This window comes from Bos taurus, chromosome 7, assembly GCF_002263795.3.
Source record: "Bos taurus isolate L1 Dominette 01449 registration number 42190680 breed Hereford chromosome 7, ARS-UCD2.0, whole genome shotgun sequence".
Lineage (NCBI taxonomy): Eukaryota > Metazoa > Chordata > Mammalia > Artiodactyla > Bovidae > Bos > Bos taurus.
The window spans coordinates 51,500,571-51,514,380 of record NC_037334.1 but is presented as its reverse complement, the minus strand read 5'-3'; the positions used below and the strand labels follow the sequence as shown (position 1 = coordinate 51,514,380).

Genomic DNA, 13,810 nt, shown 5'->3' with positions numbered 1-13,810 from the left:
ATCATCTTTGATTCATCTCTTTGTTTCATTGCCAACCCCTCTGCCCCCAATCCATTCCTTCATTAAGTTTAGTAACCTCTACCTGAATCCATCTACTGCTATCTGTCTCCATCGTCATCATTCTCAGACCATTAGCATCTGTCTCGTGTACCACTGCAGTAGTCTCCCGACTGGTCTCTTTGCTTCCAAGCTTGCTCCTTCCAATCCATTCTCCACCTTGAACCCACAATGCTTTCCTTAAAATAGAATCATATCAATCTCTTCAGATCATATCAGTCCTCTGCTTGAAATTATTCACTGGCTTATAATCACACTCAGAATAACACTCTGATCCCTGACTGTAGCTTAAAGGTCTTTCATGGTCCGGCCCTCTGTGCAACTCTCTGATGTCACTGCCTTCTACCATTCTCTGCGTCCAGCCATGCTGGCGTCTTCCTTTTGTTCTTCAAATATGCCAAGACTGCTCCCATCCTAAACTCTTTGTTCTTGCTGTTTCTTCTGTCTGGAAGGCTGTTTCCCCAGCTCTTTGCACAGCTATCTAATTCTCATTTTCCAGGTCTGATTTCAAATGTTATGGCCTTCCAGAGAGCTTCCCACACGTAAGTGGCCTCCACCCAGCAGCCTCTAAGCACATTGCTGTTTCCTTCTTAATAACACTAATTAGTTTATTAAATTACTTGTTGGCAATGTTTATTGTTTCTCTTTTCCCACTGGAATGTGTGCTCCACTGGGACAGGGAATTTGTCTCTTGTTGTTGTTATATCCCAAGGACCTAACAGATATTATTCAATAAATATTTGTTGAATGAATAAATAAGGGTATTGTGCATGGGTTGGCAGAGCTGAAGGGTAATAGGGGATCACTTTTTAAGTTCCACAACTGTGGTCTCTTTGCACCTCAGGAGTATATCCCTGTACTAGTGAAGTTTTCAGTGTGAAGGCTGTTTGTTTGTTTTTTTTTTTAATAAAAATAACAGAAGCAAGCTCAGCATGGTTATTCTCTAGACAAGTGTCCAAGGACTGAAAACTTTTTAGGGCTTTCATAGACAGTGTCTTCCTGTCATTTTAGAAACTCTAAAGAGGGAAAGGCAATAACATTTATTTTGAAGTCCAAAATAAAAGGGTGATAATATAGTGGCTGCCCATCCATAAATGTGGATCACATTCTGCCAACTTTATGCTCTGGGCAAAGTTTATTTTCCCCTAGGTTTGCTTCATTCATGTAGTATCAAGAATTAGCATAAAAATTGGTCTGGAACCTATGACTCTCTCAGGGATCTGGTAGAAATGAATGTGGAGGAATTCCCTGCGAGTCCAGTGGTTAGGACTTGGTATTTTCATGCCAAGGGTCTGGGTTCAGTCCCTGGCTAGGGAACTAAAATCCCAAAAGCCACAAGGTGCAGCAAAAAAAGTGAATGTGAGACGTTTCTGTAGTCCATGGACATGCTGGACACTGAAGACGGGTTCTAATCAAAAATTTATGAGTCAAATGAGAAAATCAGCTCTCATAAGAAAGACCAGCAGATGCCCAACAGTGGAAGAATTCATACCCCAAAGATTTCAACTGATAAGACATAAAGAAATTAAAAAATAGTTATGTTAATTATGTTTTAATTATTTTCACCATTAGGCAAGAATATACCACTGCATATCACTATGAAAAAGAAAAGAACATGTAGATTTGAAAAAAGAACAAATACATTTTTTCATTTTTTAAAATGTGGTGAAATATACCTAACATTTACTATTGTAATCATTTTTAAGTGTACAGTTCAGTGGTATTAAATACATTGACATTGTTGTGTTACTATCACTACCATCCATCTCCAGAACTCTTTTCATCTTATAAAACTGAAACTCTACACCTATTAAACAAGAATTCCTAGGCTTACCTGGTAGCTCAGTGGTAAAGAATCCACCTGCCAATGCAGGAGACACTGGTTTGATCCCTGATCTGGCAAGATTCCACATGCCCATGGAGTGACTAAGCCCACGCACCACACTATTGAGCCTGTGCTCTAGAGCCCAGGAGCCACAACTACTGAGCCGTGTGGCTGAACTGCTGAAGCCCTTGCACCCTGGAGTCTGTGCTCCACAACAAGAGAAGCCACCACAACGAGAAGTCTATGCATCACAACTAGAGAGTGGCCCCCGCAGCAATGAAGATCCAGTATGCTGCTGCTGCTAAGTTGCTTCAGTCATGTGCGACCCCATAAACGGCAGTCCACCAGGCTTCCCCGTCCCTGGGGTTCTCCAGGCAAGAACACTGGAGTGGGTTGCCATTTCCTTCTCCAATGCATGAAAGTGAAAAGTGAAAGTGAAGTCGCTCAGTCGTGTCCGACTCTTAGCGACCCCATGGACTGCAGCCTACCAGGCTCCTCCGTCCATGGGATTTTCCAGGCAAGAGTACTGGGGTGGGGTGCCATTGCCTTCTCGGAAGACCCAGTATACCCATAAATAAATAAATACATTAAACATTTTTTTCCTTTCTATCCCTTCCTCCTGGCTCCTGGCAACACCATTTTACTTTCTGTCTTTATGATTTTGTCTACTCTAAGTCCCTTATATTGGAGAAGGACATGGCAACCACTTCAGTATTCTTGCCTGGGAAATCCCATGGACAGAGATGCCTGGCTAGCTATAGTCCGTGGGGTTACAAGAGTCAGACACAACCACCACCACCACCACCACCACCAAGTCCCTCGTACAATGGAATCATACAGTATTTGTCTTTTCGTGACTGGTTTATTTCACTTAGTGTAATGTCCTCACATTTTGTTTATCCATTTATCCAATGATGGACATTTGAATAGCTAATAAGTCTAATAAAAATTTTTTTTTAAGACAGAAAGTGTCATGTGTCTTGAAAAAGGAACAGAAGTAGTCTTGAAATTCCGAGATTATTTATGATCTGTGTGATGAGTGATGTAAAAAATAAAAAAATACATAAAGGATACATATTACGTGTCTGCTTGCTGGACCTTGAAAGACAAATATAACAATGCTAATTACATGAACTTAATTACAGCTTTTTATTGTGTTCCTACTGTGTGCATTGTGCTATGCCTGGAGCTTTCCATCCTGACCTTATTTACTCCTCAGAATAACTCTGTTAGGTCAATACTGTCATTCTCATATTAAATGAGGAGACAAACTATTGATACACAACTAGTAAATGGAAGCAGACATACCTATGCTCAATGTAGACCAAACCTTGAATAGATTTGTTTAATTCCAAACTCCTTGCCCTTTCCTCTGACTCACAGGTTTTTAGAGTAAGGAAGATATCCATTTCTTTCATGTCCATCCTTCTAGTCATCCTTCTGGTTCAAATGCCAGCTATTTTACAGCCGATTCTCAAAATGTGGTTTGCAGACCACTTAGACCAGATCATAAAAGGAGTTTGCAAAAGTACATATTTCTGTGCCCCATATCAAAGATTCTAATAAAGTTTGGGATGAGGATCAGAGAATCTGCATTTTTTTTTTCTTTTCTTTTAAAAAGAAATTTGGTCTCTCGTGAGAACTCCTGTGTCTACAAGGTCTTCTGAGAGCATTCAATAGAAATAAGTTCTTTGGGAAAACACTTCAACTACGCCTTCTGGTCTTCTCCATGCTGCCACGCCTGAAACTCAGGCTGATTTTTTCTCATCCCTCCCTGACAGCACCGGACCCACTGAAGGCATGAATGACTTTAGAGGTTTTAGCCTGATCCACACACATTTTAATTTAGCGACACAAACTAAACTATTTGTCGAAGTGCTTAAAACCACACACGAAATCTGTGCATTGTGCTGTGTTTGGAAGGACGTGGAGAATCAAGGCAGGCCTATAGGTAACGTGGGGAAGACGTACTCTGAATCGGAATCCCGGTTATTTTAGGCGTTAATAACGACGGGGAAGGTAGGAAAACCAAGCAGCCCCCTCATGCGCAGGCGCAGAAGGAAGAGGCGCTATCAACCCTTCAGGGCGCGCCCTTCCCCCACGCTCTTTCCGGGCTTCTCCCACTGCGCAGGCGCAGTAGTGAAGCAAGATGGCGGCCCCCGTGGATCTGGAGTTGAAGAAGGTAAAAAAGGGTCTTGAGCAGGCGGAAGCTTTTGTTTGGAAGCTAAGGGGACTGTGGACAAGAATATCGAATGAGTCTCTAGTGCTGCAGAAGGAAAGAGGCCCCAGGGAAATGGGGAGTGGTTTCTCAGAGTTCAAAGGCGGGACCGGGCCTCCTTAGGCTGGAGTCGAGGGCGAGCGGCTCTTTGCCGGGTAAGAGCCGGTTGGGCTGGGCCTGGTTAAGTTTGGCGAGCCTATAGCGGTTTTGTTCCCTTGTTCCGAGTTCCAGAGTCCTTTCGTTGCTCTTGGTGCCTTCAGTTCCATAGTGAGGCCTGAAGTGAGCGCTTCCAGTTGGAGCCTTTTTAGCCTGCTTGCCCGATCTGTAGCATCTGTAATTCTGTATCCTAATTTGCTTTGAAAAACTTCAAGTCCAGTCTGTTTTTAGGTCAGTTCTTTAATCCCATATCTTGTAAGGTCGCTTCATACAGTTCAGTCATGTATCCTCATAGCAATGTTCATCTTAGGGCTTTGCCAACAACCCTCCCCCCCCCCCCCCCCCCCCCGTTTTTAAAGACTTGTCAAAGAAGAAGCAAGTCAGAGTTTTCCAGATAAAATTGGTATCAGAAGGAATTGAGTTTCTCTCTTCAAACAATTGCCTAGAAATGTGTTACACAGAAACGTTTTCACCACCTAAGAGTTGTCAGGATTCTAACACCACTACCGGCTCAAAAGCATATCCTTTTTTTTGGCGAAGGGAGGGAGAATGGGGATTGGAAAGGAGCCTAGACTTCATCTACTTTAAACCAATACTTTTCTAGAAAAGGAAACAATTTAACAGAAGATTCAGCCCAAGCTTGGTTCTAGAATACTGCATTCTCTGCCTCACTTCACACCTTTTGACCACTACTTGAGGTTAGAAGAGCAAATTTTGTTTAAGACTGTCTTGTGATCAACCTTTGCATGAGAAATAAGACAGTTGAAGTAGCTCTTCCACGTAATAGATGAAGCAGTGTATTATTGCTCTGAGGATTTGCGTGTGTGTGTATTGCGTTTTGTTTGGAACTTGTACCTTTACTCCTTACGGTGCTCTCTAGTGCTGTATTATCTCAGCTTTAACAATATACTAGCTTCCTTAGCAAACTGTGTCTTAAAGTGTTTTAAAAGTTTACCTTTTTTTTCTGTTAGAAGTTCAAATTTAAGTTAGGGTTTAGTGAGAGCTAACAATAGAATACAGCTGTGAATGGACTTACCCCTCAATATTATTTGAATCTGTTGCTGGGAAACCTATGGACAGTGAATGCAAACTAAGAAAATAATTACAGACTTAAATTGGGTAGTTTTGGCAACCAATAAAATTACAGAAGAAACTTGTTTAAAGGTCTTTTAATATGTTTATAATTTTGGGGGGAGGGGGAGGGATGGAGACTAAACTTTGGGTACCTCCTCTCCCCTTTAGATAAATCTTTTGAAACCTTACTAGTAGGTGAGAACAAAGTCAGAATAAAAGTTTAGTAGCGTTTTGCCATGTATTGCAGCCACAGGTGTTATTATTAAGTCAGAATTTGACAGCATGTGAAAATCATTCTAGGCACTTCAGAAGTATCGAAAACCTTTTGAGTTAAGAGTACTCAGAAGTCAAATTTGGCTTATTGTGTACATATGAAGATTATGATGTAGTTCTTTTATCAATGCTTCGAATTTTTTGTGTCTTTCTCTTAAGATATTCATTTTCTGAATATTACTGTGGATAGTAGAGTAGAAAGATTCAGTAACTAGCGGTCAGAAGAAGTTAAGTACTCGGTTTTTGAGCTAGTAGTTGTTCAGCCCTGTGAAGGTCATTTATATCTCTTCAAAATGTTTAGTTAATTTGTAAACTGTGCTGATGAATCTGCCATCCTTAACTCAGGATTATTGAAAAGAGAAAATGAGACATTTATTATATGTCAGTATTCTCATATTAATTTTCACATGTTAATATTTTGAACAAGTGTGGGAAAGTGCTTTAAATAATCTTGAGTAGTACAGATGTGGTGAGTTGTTACATTTATGGTTCTTGATTTCGGTCTCTGGGTTTCTGATTTTTGCCTTTAGAGCTTTTATTACTCCTTGGGTACCTTCTACTTGGTATGGTTATTATTTACCATGCCTTTGTTCAGCTTCTTCAGATAGGTTGCATCTTCTGAGGACTGGGTAAGTTCAGTACAGTTGACTCTTGAACAGCATTGGTTTAAACTGCAGGGATCCAGTTGTACACAGATTTTTAAAATAGTAAATACTAGAGTAATACATGATATGTAGTTGGGTGAATCAACAAATGTAGAACCAGGGATACAGAGGAACTGCAATATGGAGAGTCAACTATAAATTATATTTGGATTTTCAACTGCACGGAGGGTCAGTGCTTCTAATCACTGAATTGTTCAGGGCTCAAGTTTTTAGCAGACTGGCTTTGAGATGTTTGCTGTGGTAAATTTCACAGCTTTTTCTGTTTAGCAGGCTTCATTTTAATAGATTTGATTTAAACATTTACTGTAAAATATTGCACCTACTAAATCAAGGACATTTCTTTTTAGGCTTTCACAGAGCTTCAAGCCAAAGTTATTGACACTCAACAGAAGGTGAAGCTTGCAGATGTACAGATTGAACAGCTGAACAGAACGAAAAAGCATGCACATCTTACAGATACAGAGATTATGACTTTGGTAGATGAGACTAACATGTATGAAGGTGTAGGACGAATGTAAGTAAAGTATATCCTTAAGGGGGTTATCCTGAAAGAAGTTTATCTGAATTAAGTTATAGAATTTGTTCACTTTACAACTTGGATTAAAGTATCATAGTAGCTTTAAAGAACACTAGGTCAATATCTTTTTTCTTTTAAATGAGAAACTGAATTCCAGGTAGATGTGTTTAATCTTAAACTTTGAAGTATATTTTAAAAATATTTATTCCATGTTCTCTCCATACTTAGGTACTTATGTGTGTAACTTCAATGGTAAAAATATGATTTGTTGTGAAAAGATGTTTATAGTAGTTTTGTGTGTGAAGATTTTTTTTTAAGTAGTTGTAGTTTTAACCTCTTCTTCCCACCCTGATTATTAATAGTCACACAAGTCATGAATCTTAGATGTCTGATCAGGTTGTAAAACAAAAATAAATATTCAGTTGTCTATTTAAATATACTCATTCTGTCAAACATGAGAAATCTAGTAAGTCAGCTTACCGTGTTCGTTCTAATTCTTATTATATGATTAACCACCTGCACTTCACTTTTTTTTTTCTTTTAAAAACTATATTGCCATTCTGAGGGAGAATACATCTGCTTCATGTTCTCTAAGCGGTAAATGGGAATGGAAAAGCCCTTAACTGCAGGTCACATTCCATTACACTGAGCTAAAAGGAGACTGATTTTTTTTTTTTTAAGTGGAGGAGGTACAAGAGAAGGGTTTTTCTGGAATTTGGTCTTTGAATATTACTTAGTAAGTGGACCATTACTTAAGTTTGGAGCTCCTTTAGTTGGAAAGGAATTTGACCTCAGTCTAGGATGATTTGTTTTGTGATTGATTTGAAGGAAGCACGGCATGTGTAACATTTACTGATGGCTTTAGAATGACATCATGAGAAATAGACTCTGCTCATGACTGGCTAATCCATATTGGTTTGAAACAGAGGTAAATTATGATAAACTGTTCATCTGATTTGCTCTCTGAGAATAAACAGCATGGATAAGTAAACAAAATCTTATTGTTGGAGTCCATTTTTTCATTTTAGCTTGTTTTAAAAGGAAGAAAATTCCAATTTGAGAGTTTGTTACTGGGACACAAAAGAATTGGGATGAAAACAAAGTAGAACCCTTGAATATGTGTCTGTGTAGCATGAAGTGCATTGTTGGCATTCACTGCAGGATAATTTTATCTTTGTTATGAATATCCTTAGGTCTTAAAACAGTAATGGTAGCTTTTATAGCATGCTTGTTAACATGTTGTGCTTCAGTTTCACATCATTACATTAGCCTTTGCTTGCTGCTGTTAAAGAATTTCTCTCTCCTGAAAAGAAAAACTCTTTGGTCTTTTGATCTATAGTGAATTTGTTTTTTTTTAATAATTTTTTTTTTGGCTTTGCTGGGTCTTTGTTTCTACACGCTGGCGCGCTCTAGTTTTGGGGAGCAGGGGCTACTCTGGTTGCAGCGCTCTGGCTTCTTGTGGTGGTGGCTTCTCTTGTTGCAGAGCACGGGCTCTAGGGTGCACAGTCTTCCGTAGTTGTGGTTCCCGGGCTCTAGGGTACAGGCCCAATAGTTGTGGCTCACAGGCTTAGCTGCTCCATGGCGTATGGGATCTTCTGGGACCAGGGATTGAACCTGTGTCTTCTGCACTGGCGGGCGGATTCTACCAGTGAGCCACCAGAGAAGCCCAATCTATAGTGAAGTTTTAATTTTTAATAGAATAATTTCATTTACTAAACATTCTGCAGAGATGGTAGACAAGTTGCCTTTTTTTGCTTAGTGCCCAAAGTGCTACTTATTGGTTGTATTCCACTCAAAGAATTTTAGAGTTTAAAGGCTGGGATATGAATTAGTTAATGGTAGAACAGTAGTATTTCCAAAAGATTTATTTCATGTGAATTATGTTTCTTAAAAGAAATAAGTAGCTTTAAGTGTTTAGATAATGTGGAATATCTACACGGTTTTAAACTTTGGTTTTAAATTTGTCTTTTGTACTTTGTGCATCTCACTGGAGTTTGTAGGGGCATGTAAGGTAAGTTGTATTTGTTGTTTGGCTAGAGTGTTAGTGCCCTCAGGAGGAAAAGACTTGCTGAGTATTAGTCTGGTCATGAGGATGTTCTCTTTCTTGATGCTAAGCCTGAAATAGCTATTTCTGAATTTATAGTCTTGAGTAATCTTGAGTATCATTGTGAAAGAAAAGACAAATTAAGGTAAAGACTAGAGTTAAAGAAGTGAATCACAATGATACTCTTCTTTAACTCTAGTCTTTACCTTAATTTGTCTTTTCTTTTCCTTTTTGAAAATTGTTAGGGAATTCTAATTAGAATGCTAATTTTTCTCAAACTGTTGTTTTAAAACCAAGAATTATAAAATCTAAAACATTACATTTTGGTTTTAGAACCTGCAGTTTTACCATTGCTGAAATTCAGGCCTCTTGCCTGGACTAAGAAGCAATAGCTTCTGAACTGTTCTTTCTGCCCTTATTGTGTTGGTTTAAATGCTTTCTTCACACATCTGCCAGATATGATTATGTCATTATTTTTCATAAAATCTTTTGTTCATCCTTGGTTGCCCACAGGATAAAATCTAAACTTGTTAGCCTAGCATTCATAGTCATTCATAATCTGTCCTTAATTTACCCTTCTAGCCTCAAATCCTACCACTTTCTATTCCCAGGCTGAGGATAGCACATAAATTCATCTCATGGACTTACTTCTTTTCATTGGTTTTGAGTTATCTGTTGAGTTTGAGTCTCATGTGGGCTTAAACATGCTTTAATTGATCAGTGAGGTCTGTCATGGGCTGAAGGTAGAAGGGGAGTGGCTCATGTACCCAGAATTGTTACCCACCCTCGTCACATGGGCTTCCTCGCACATGCCATGTTTTTGTGTTTTCTTGGTTTTGCTCCTTCTGTCCTTCTTGGCCTGCAGTATCCCACTTTTCCTCCTGAAATTCACATCCTTTAAGACAGAGCTTATCTTCTCTGAAGAGTTTTCCATCTTCCCTGGCAGATTTACTAACACGTTCCTGTAGCTAGTAGAGCATGTGGGTGGTGGCATGAGGGTAGCGGGCAGAACCTGACTGAGTTTGAAATGGTCTGGTCTCCCCAACTAGATTGTCAAAGACCATATTCATATTTATCTTTGTTTCCTCAGTCCTCAGTATAATGTCTGGCACAAAATGCGTGTTAAATGTGTGTTGGTTTGAATTGAATATAATTCTGTTGGCTAAAATAACTGCATTTTCTTTTGGTCCTTTAGAAAGGAAATGTTTAGTAAGTGTCAGAGACTTAAGAATTGAAGTTTATTATGCTTTTTAAATATATGATTCAATAAAGTAGAAAATTTTAAAGTTAACATATTTTGAGTAAGGTCAAAGGAATTGTTTCTGACCAAAATTATGTCCTCTAATCTGACAGAATTAATTCTTTATTAAATCTTTTGAGAAGATTGACTAATTCTAAATGCCAACCGGTTGCAGAGATAGTCAGCATTGACAATATAGAAAAACCCCAAGCCTTTAGGATTACGCTGAGGGCAGTATAATCCTTGGAGAGTAAAGGCTGTTCTGTGCAGAGTAATACTGGTATAATTGTATATTTTACCTTGCTTATGCTTACATAGGATGGAAGTCATATTTTTCATTTTAGGGTGTGCATTTAGTTTACAAAGTCATTTCAAGCCCAGATGCCTTTCCCAGTCATGAGTATGGAGAAAACTGGTAGTGTTAAATATCTTTTATATATGGCTATTTTCGGGTTAAAACAAAGAAAATCAAGCTACAGGGTAAGAGATAATGAATTGCTGTATACTGTAAACTCTGCATATTCGTTGCTCAAAAGTTATCGTCCATCTAGTCTCTTGGCATGTTGCCAGCACATTTTAGTTCTCTTACTTCATATTCTTTGGAGGGGCTGTTATGTAGCCTGATACTACTACCACCAATTTCTAGTTTTGCTACTTAAGCTGTTTGTGAGCTGACCTCACCATACTGCTTTGAGAACTATGATGAAAGTTACAACTGTGGAATGATGTGTCTGAATAGTTGGACGTGTTTGTCTTTTCATCTTTCTAGCATGCAAGGAAGGAATAGACACAGATCTCAAATAAATATTACATGAATGTTTCTTGTAGTTTTTTTGTGTGTGTGTGAATAAAAACCAGCTTGTAATTATTTATGGTAGTTTTCTTCCATTTTCCTTTGCATAGTAGAAATAAGAATATTTTTCAGAGTTAGTATTACATCTGAAAGTGCATATAAATGACATTTAGTCATACTAATGTTTGAAAGGACCATCATTAGAATAAAGGTCAAATTTATTTTTATTAACAATAGGTATGATCCAGACTCTGATTTGATATTAGGTCCATTATTCTAATATCTTTGTGCTTGAGCATTACATTAATAATACTTCTTCTTTCCAAAAGAGATAAATTAAGCTTTATATTTCTTTAATGAGAGGAACTTGAGTAGATTAGCCTTTGAGAAGAATGATTAGTGCCTTTGTAAAACTTGAACCTAATTAAAAATAACTTTGTACCATATTTAAACTAATTTAGAGGTATGCCACCATTCTGTGGATATTTTTTACATTTAAGGAACTAAGAATGAACAATGGTATAAATCTACCAACTAGATAAGTGTCTAGCAATGCAGAAATTGCTGTTTGGGAGCGGTGTTGCTATTTCTACTTGTTGAAGTAATTTGATGGTTGATCTCTGGTGGTTGAAAAATCCACAAGTATAAAACTTAAGATAAATGTGGCACAGGTAGAAAATGAAAACAGTAGGTATATTTCTGATGGGTAACAAAATTTTAAAAAAATCCAAATAATTGAACAGATTTTCAACTAATTATGATGTAGAAATCTGAACTGTGACAGTTTGGTTGAACTGCCCTTTGTTTAGAATGTTATGTTAGTTTTGTTTTGATTTTAATTTTTAGCTTGAATGTTGACTTGTAATTTGGATTGTAACATTTAGAAAAGTCAAGATGAAACATTTGCAGTTGCTCTTGGTTTAGATATATTAAATATTAGTCAAAAGGGATATAACCAGGCTGTCTTAAGTTTTGCAGCCGTTTTACTTTATGTAGAGTTGATATTCCAGTCAATTTGAGGTAATTTTAAAGCTGAAGATAAGTTGCATTATATTTTATTCCTAATACATTAGGAGAGAAACCACAAATCTTGGTGAATTAGACATTGTTAAGTATTATTGATATTATAGTAATAATAGTCTCACTAGAACCAAGTTTAGATATTTTATGCTTACTGTTGGAGAGAAAAAATTCAGTCTACTTTTGGTGTGAGGGTCACATTGCAAATTCAAATTTATAAGCTCCTTTATATACTGTCTTTAAAGGTGTTAGTCTGTATTTTAGAGCAGAGAAAATGAAGCAAAGATAAAATAATTTTCAGAGGTAAGAAGAAATTTAATCATTTTTTAGGTTTTAAAAGGAAGAGGAGTTTTAATGTTGAGCTGCTTTTCCTAATAGAATATGAACCACCCTTCTTGTGTTTTTAAACAGAGCTGTATAAAGTCATGGCTTTCATTTCTCAGAGTTCTAATGGGGAAAAAACAACTCTTTCTGTTGTGCAGGGGAAAATGACTTCAGTTTTGTTGATGTTGAGTATGTATATAACCCCAGCTGGGCATAGTCTCCTCTTCCACAGATGTGATACTCTAGGGAGAGGAGATTTCTGAGTCATAGTCTTAATTTTCTTAAGCTGTCAGTGATTTAAAAACTTGGTGTTCATTATAAGTCTTCTGACTGGTGTGTAGAATGACATCACTGTTTTTATGCCAGGAGAAGTTAACAAACATTTGCGTAGGAATGACATAGCTATGTTTCTTCTGCAGAAAGAGTAGTTTTAATAATTCTCTCCCTTCTTCCCCTCCCATGTCCTCCAAGATCCAAACAATCTCATTGAAACACTGGAAATTAATTTCCAAAATGTTGTGTTAATTAGGAGTTTATTGTAAAAAAAAAAAAGAGAGTTTGTACACTTACCTTGGGATGTACAAACATACTGAAATAAAAATTTTATTTAATGTGTCTTTGTTGTAGGGTTGGTTCATTTATGCTAGAACTTGTTGAGAAAAGGTAAATGTAATTGATTGATTTTGTTAATCGTTACTGGGAGGAGTTTGCTTCTGCCATCTCCTGACATCAAAAAGCCTGCCTTTTTTTTCCCCATCTGCTTTTGTTGCATGAAAGTAATTAATCAGCAACATGAGAGGATTGTGGTACAGTGTATTCCAGTTGGTGATTAAGCACGAAATTAATGTAGTTAACTGAGGGAAGGGTGAAAAAAATTACCTTGTTGTTCCTATGTAAATAAAAATAAAGCTAGCAGTAATCTTGAACTTTGTTACTTTGTCCTTGGGGATTTGGGTGCTGTAACTGACTTAAATCAGGTTGAATTTCTCTGAAGTAAAAAACAATCAATTTTAAGCTGTACCAAGGATTTTCTGATTTTAGCTGTCACTTATCTCATAGTGGCAAATTTAGGAACAACTTGTTATCTAATCTGTTTGAGAGAAGACTGATATGGTCAGGTCAAGGAACATAATCTGCTTAATGAAACATCCAAAAAAGAACTAGAAAAAAAAAACTGGCTTAAAAGGTAAGAGCCAGTCCATATATATGAATATATAAGTAATGACTTATTGGTGTTTTTTTAATTTATTAGTTTTGTCAGGAATTGCTGTGAATTGCAAATATCTTTTGCCCAGATAGAATAATTAGGATTGCATTGTGTTGCATGCACCATTAGTGCCTGTGGTTTTGTGAAGAATGCATGCCCACTTTATTTTTAGAATTTAGGTTTGAATGGACATTCTGGGAGAACGTTATCTCGTTGTTCTGACCAGAAACGCTCATTACCAACTCTTGTTCTAAGATCAGTTACCTTGAAATGAACCAGATTACTTGGAAAACACTACCCTTTGGCTTTGAAGGGCTACCCTTTGAGGACTTGAAATATTCTTACATCAAAATTTCACAGCAGCAGGAGCACAGTATTGAAAATGTATCTTTAAATA

At 37.4% G+C, this 13,810-nt stretch overlaps 1 protein-coding gene across 1 annotated transcript in view; it reads left to right on the top strand.

Annotated features, from left to right (window-relative positions):
* Nucleotides 1-4,017: 4,017 nt before the first annotated feature.
* The window catches only part of PFDN1 (prefoldin subunit 1), a 73,839-nt gene continuing 64,046 nt past the window's right edge, over nt 4,018-13,810 (top strand). Inside the window, 2 exon segments of the mRNA NM_001078062.1 lie at nt 4,018-4,064; nt 6,616-6,782. Of these exon segments, the coding sequence (NP_001071530.1) occupies nt 4,032-4,064; nt 6,616-6,782 (200 nt within the window). The 5' untranslated portion in view covers nt 4,018-4,031.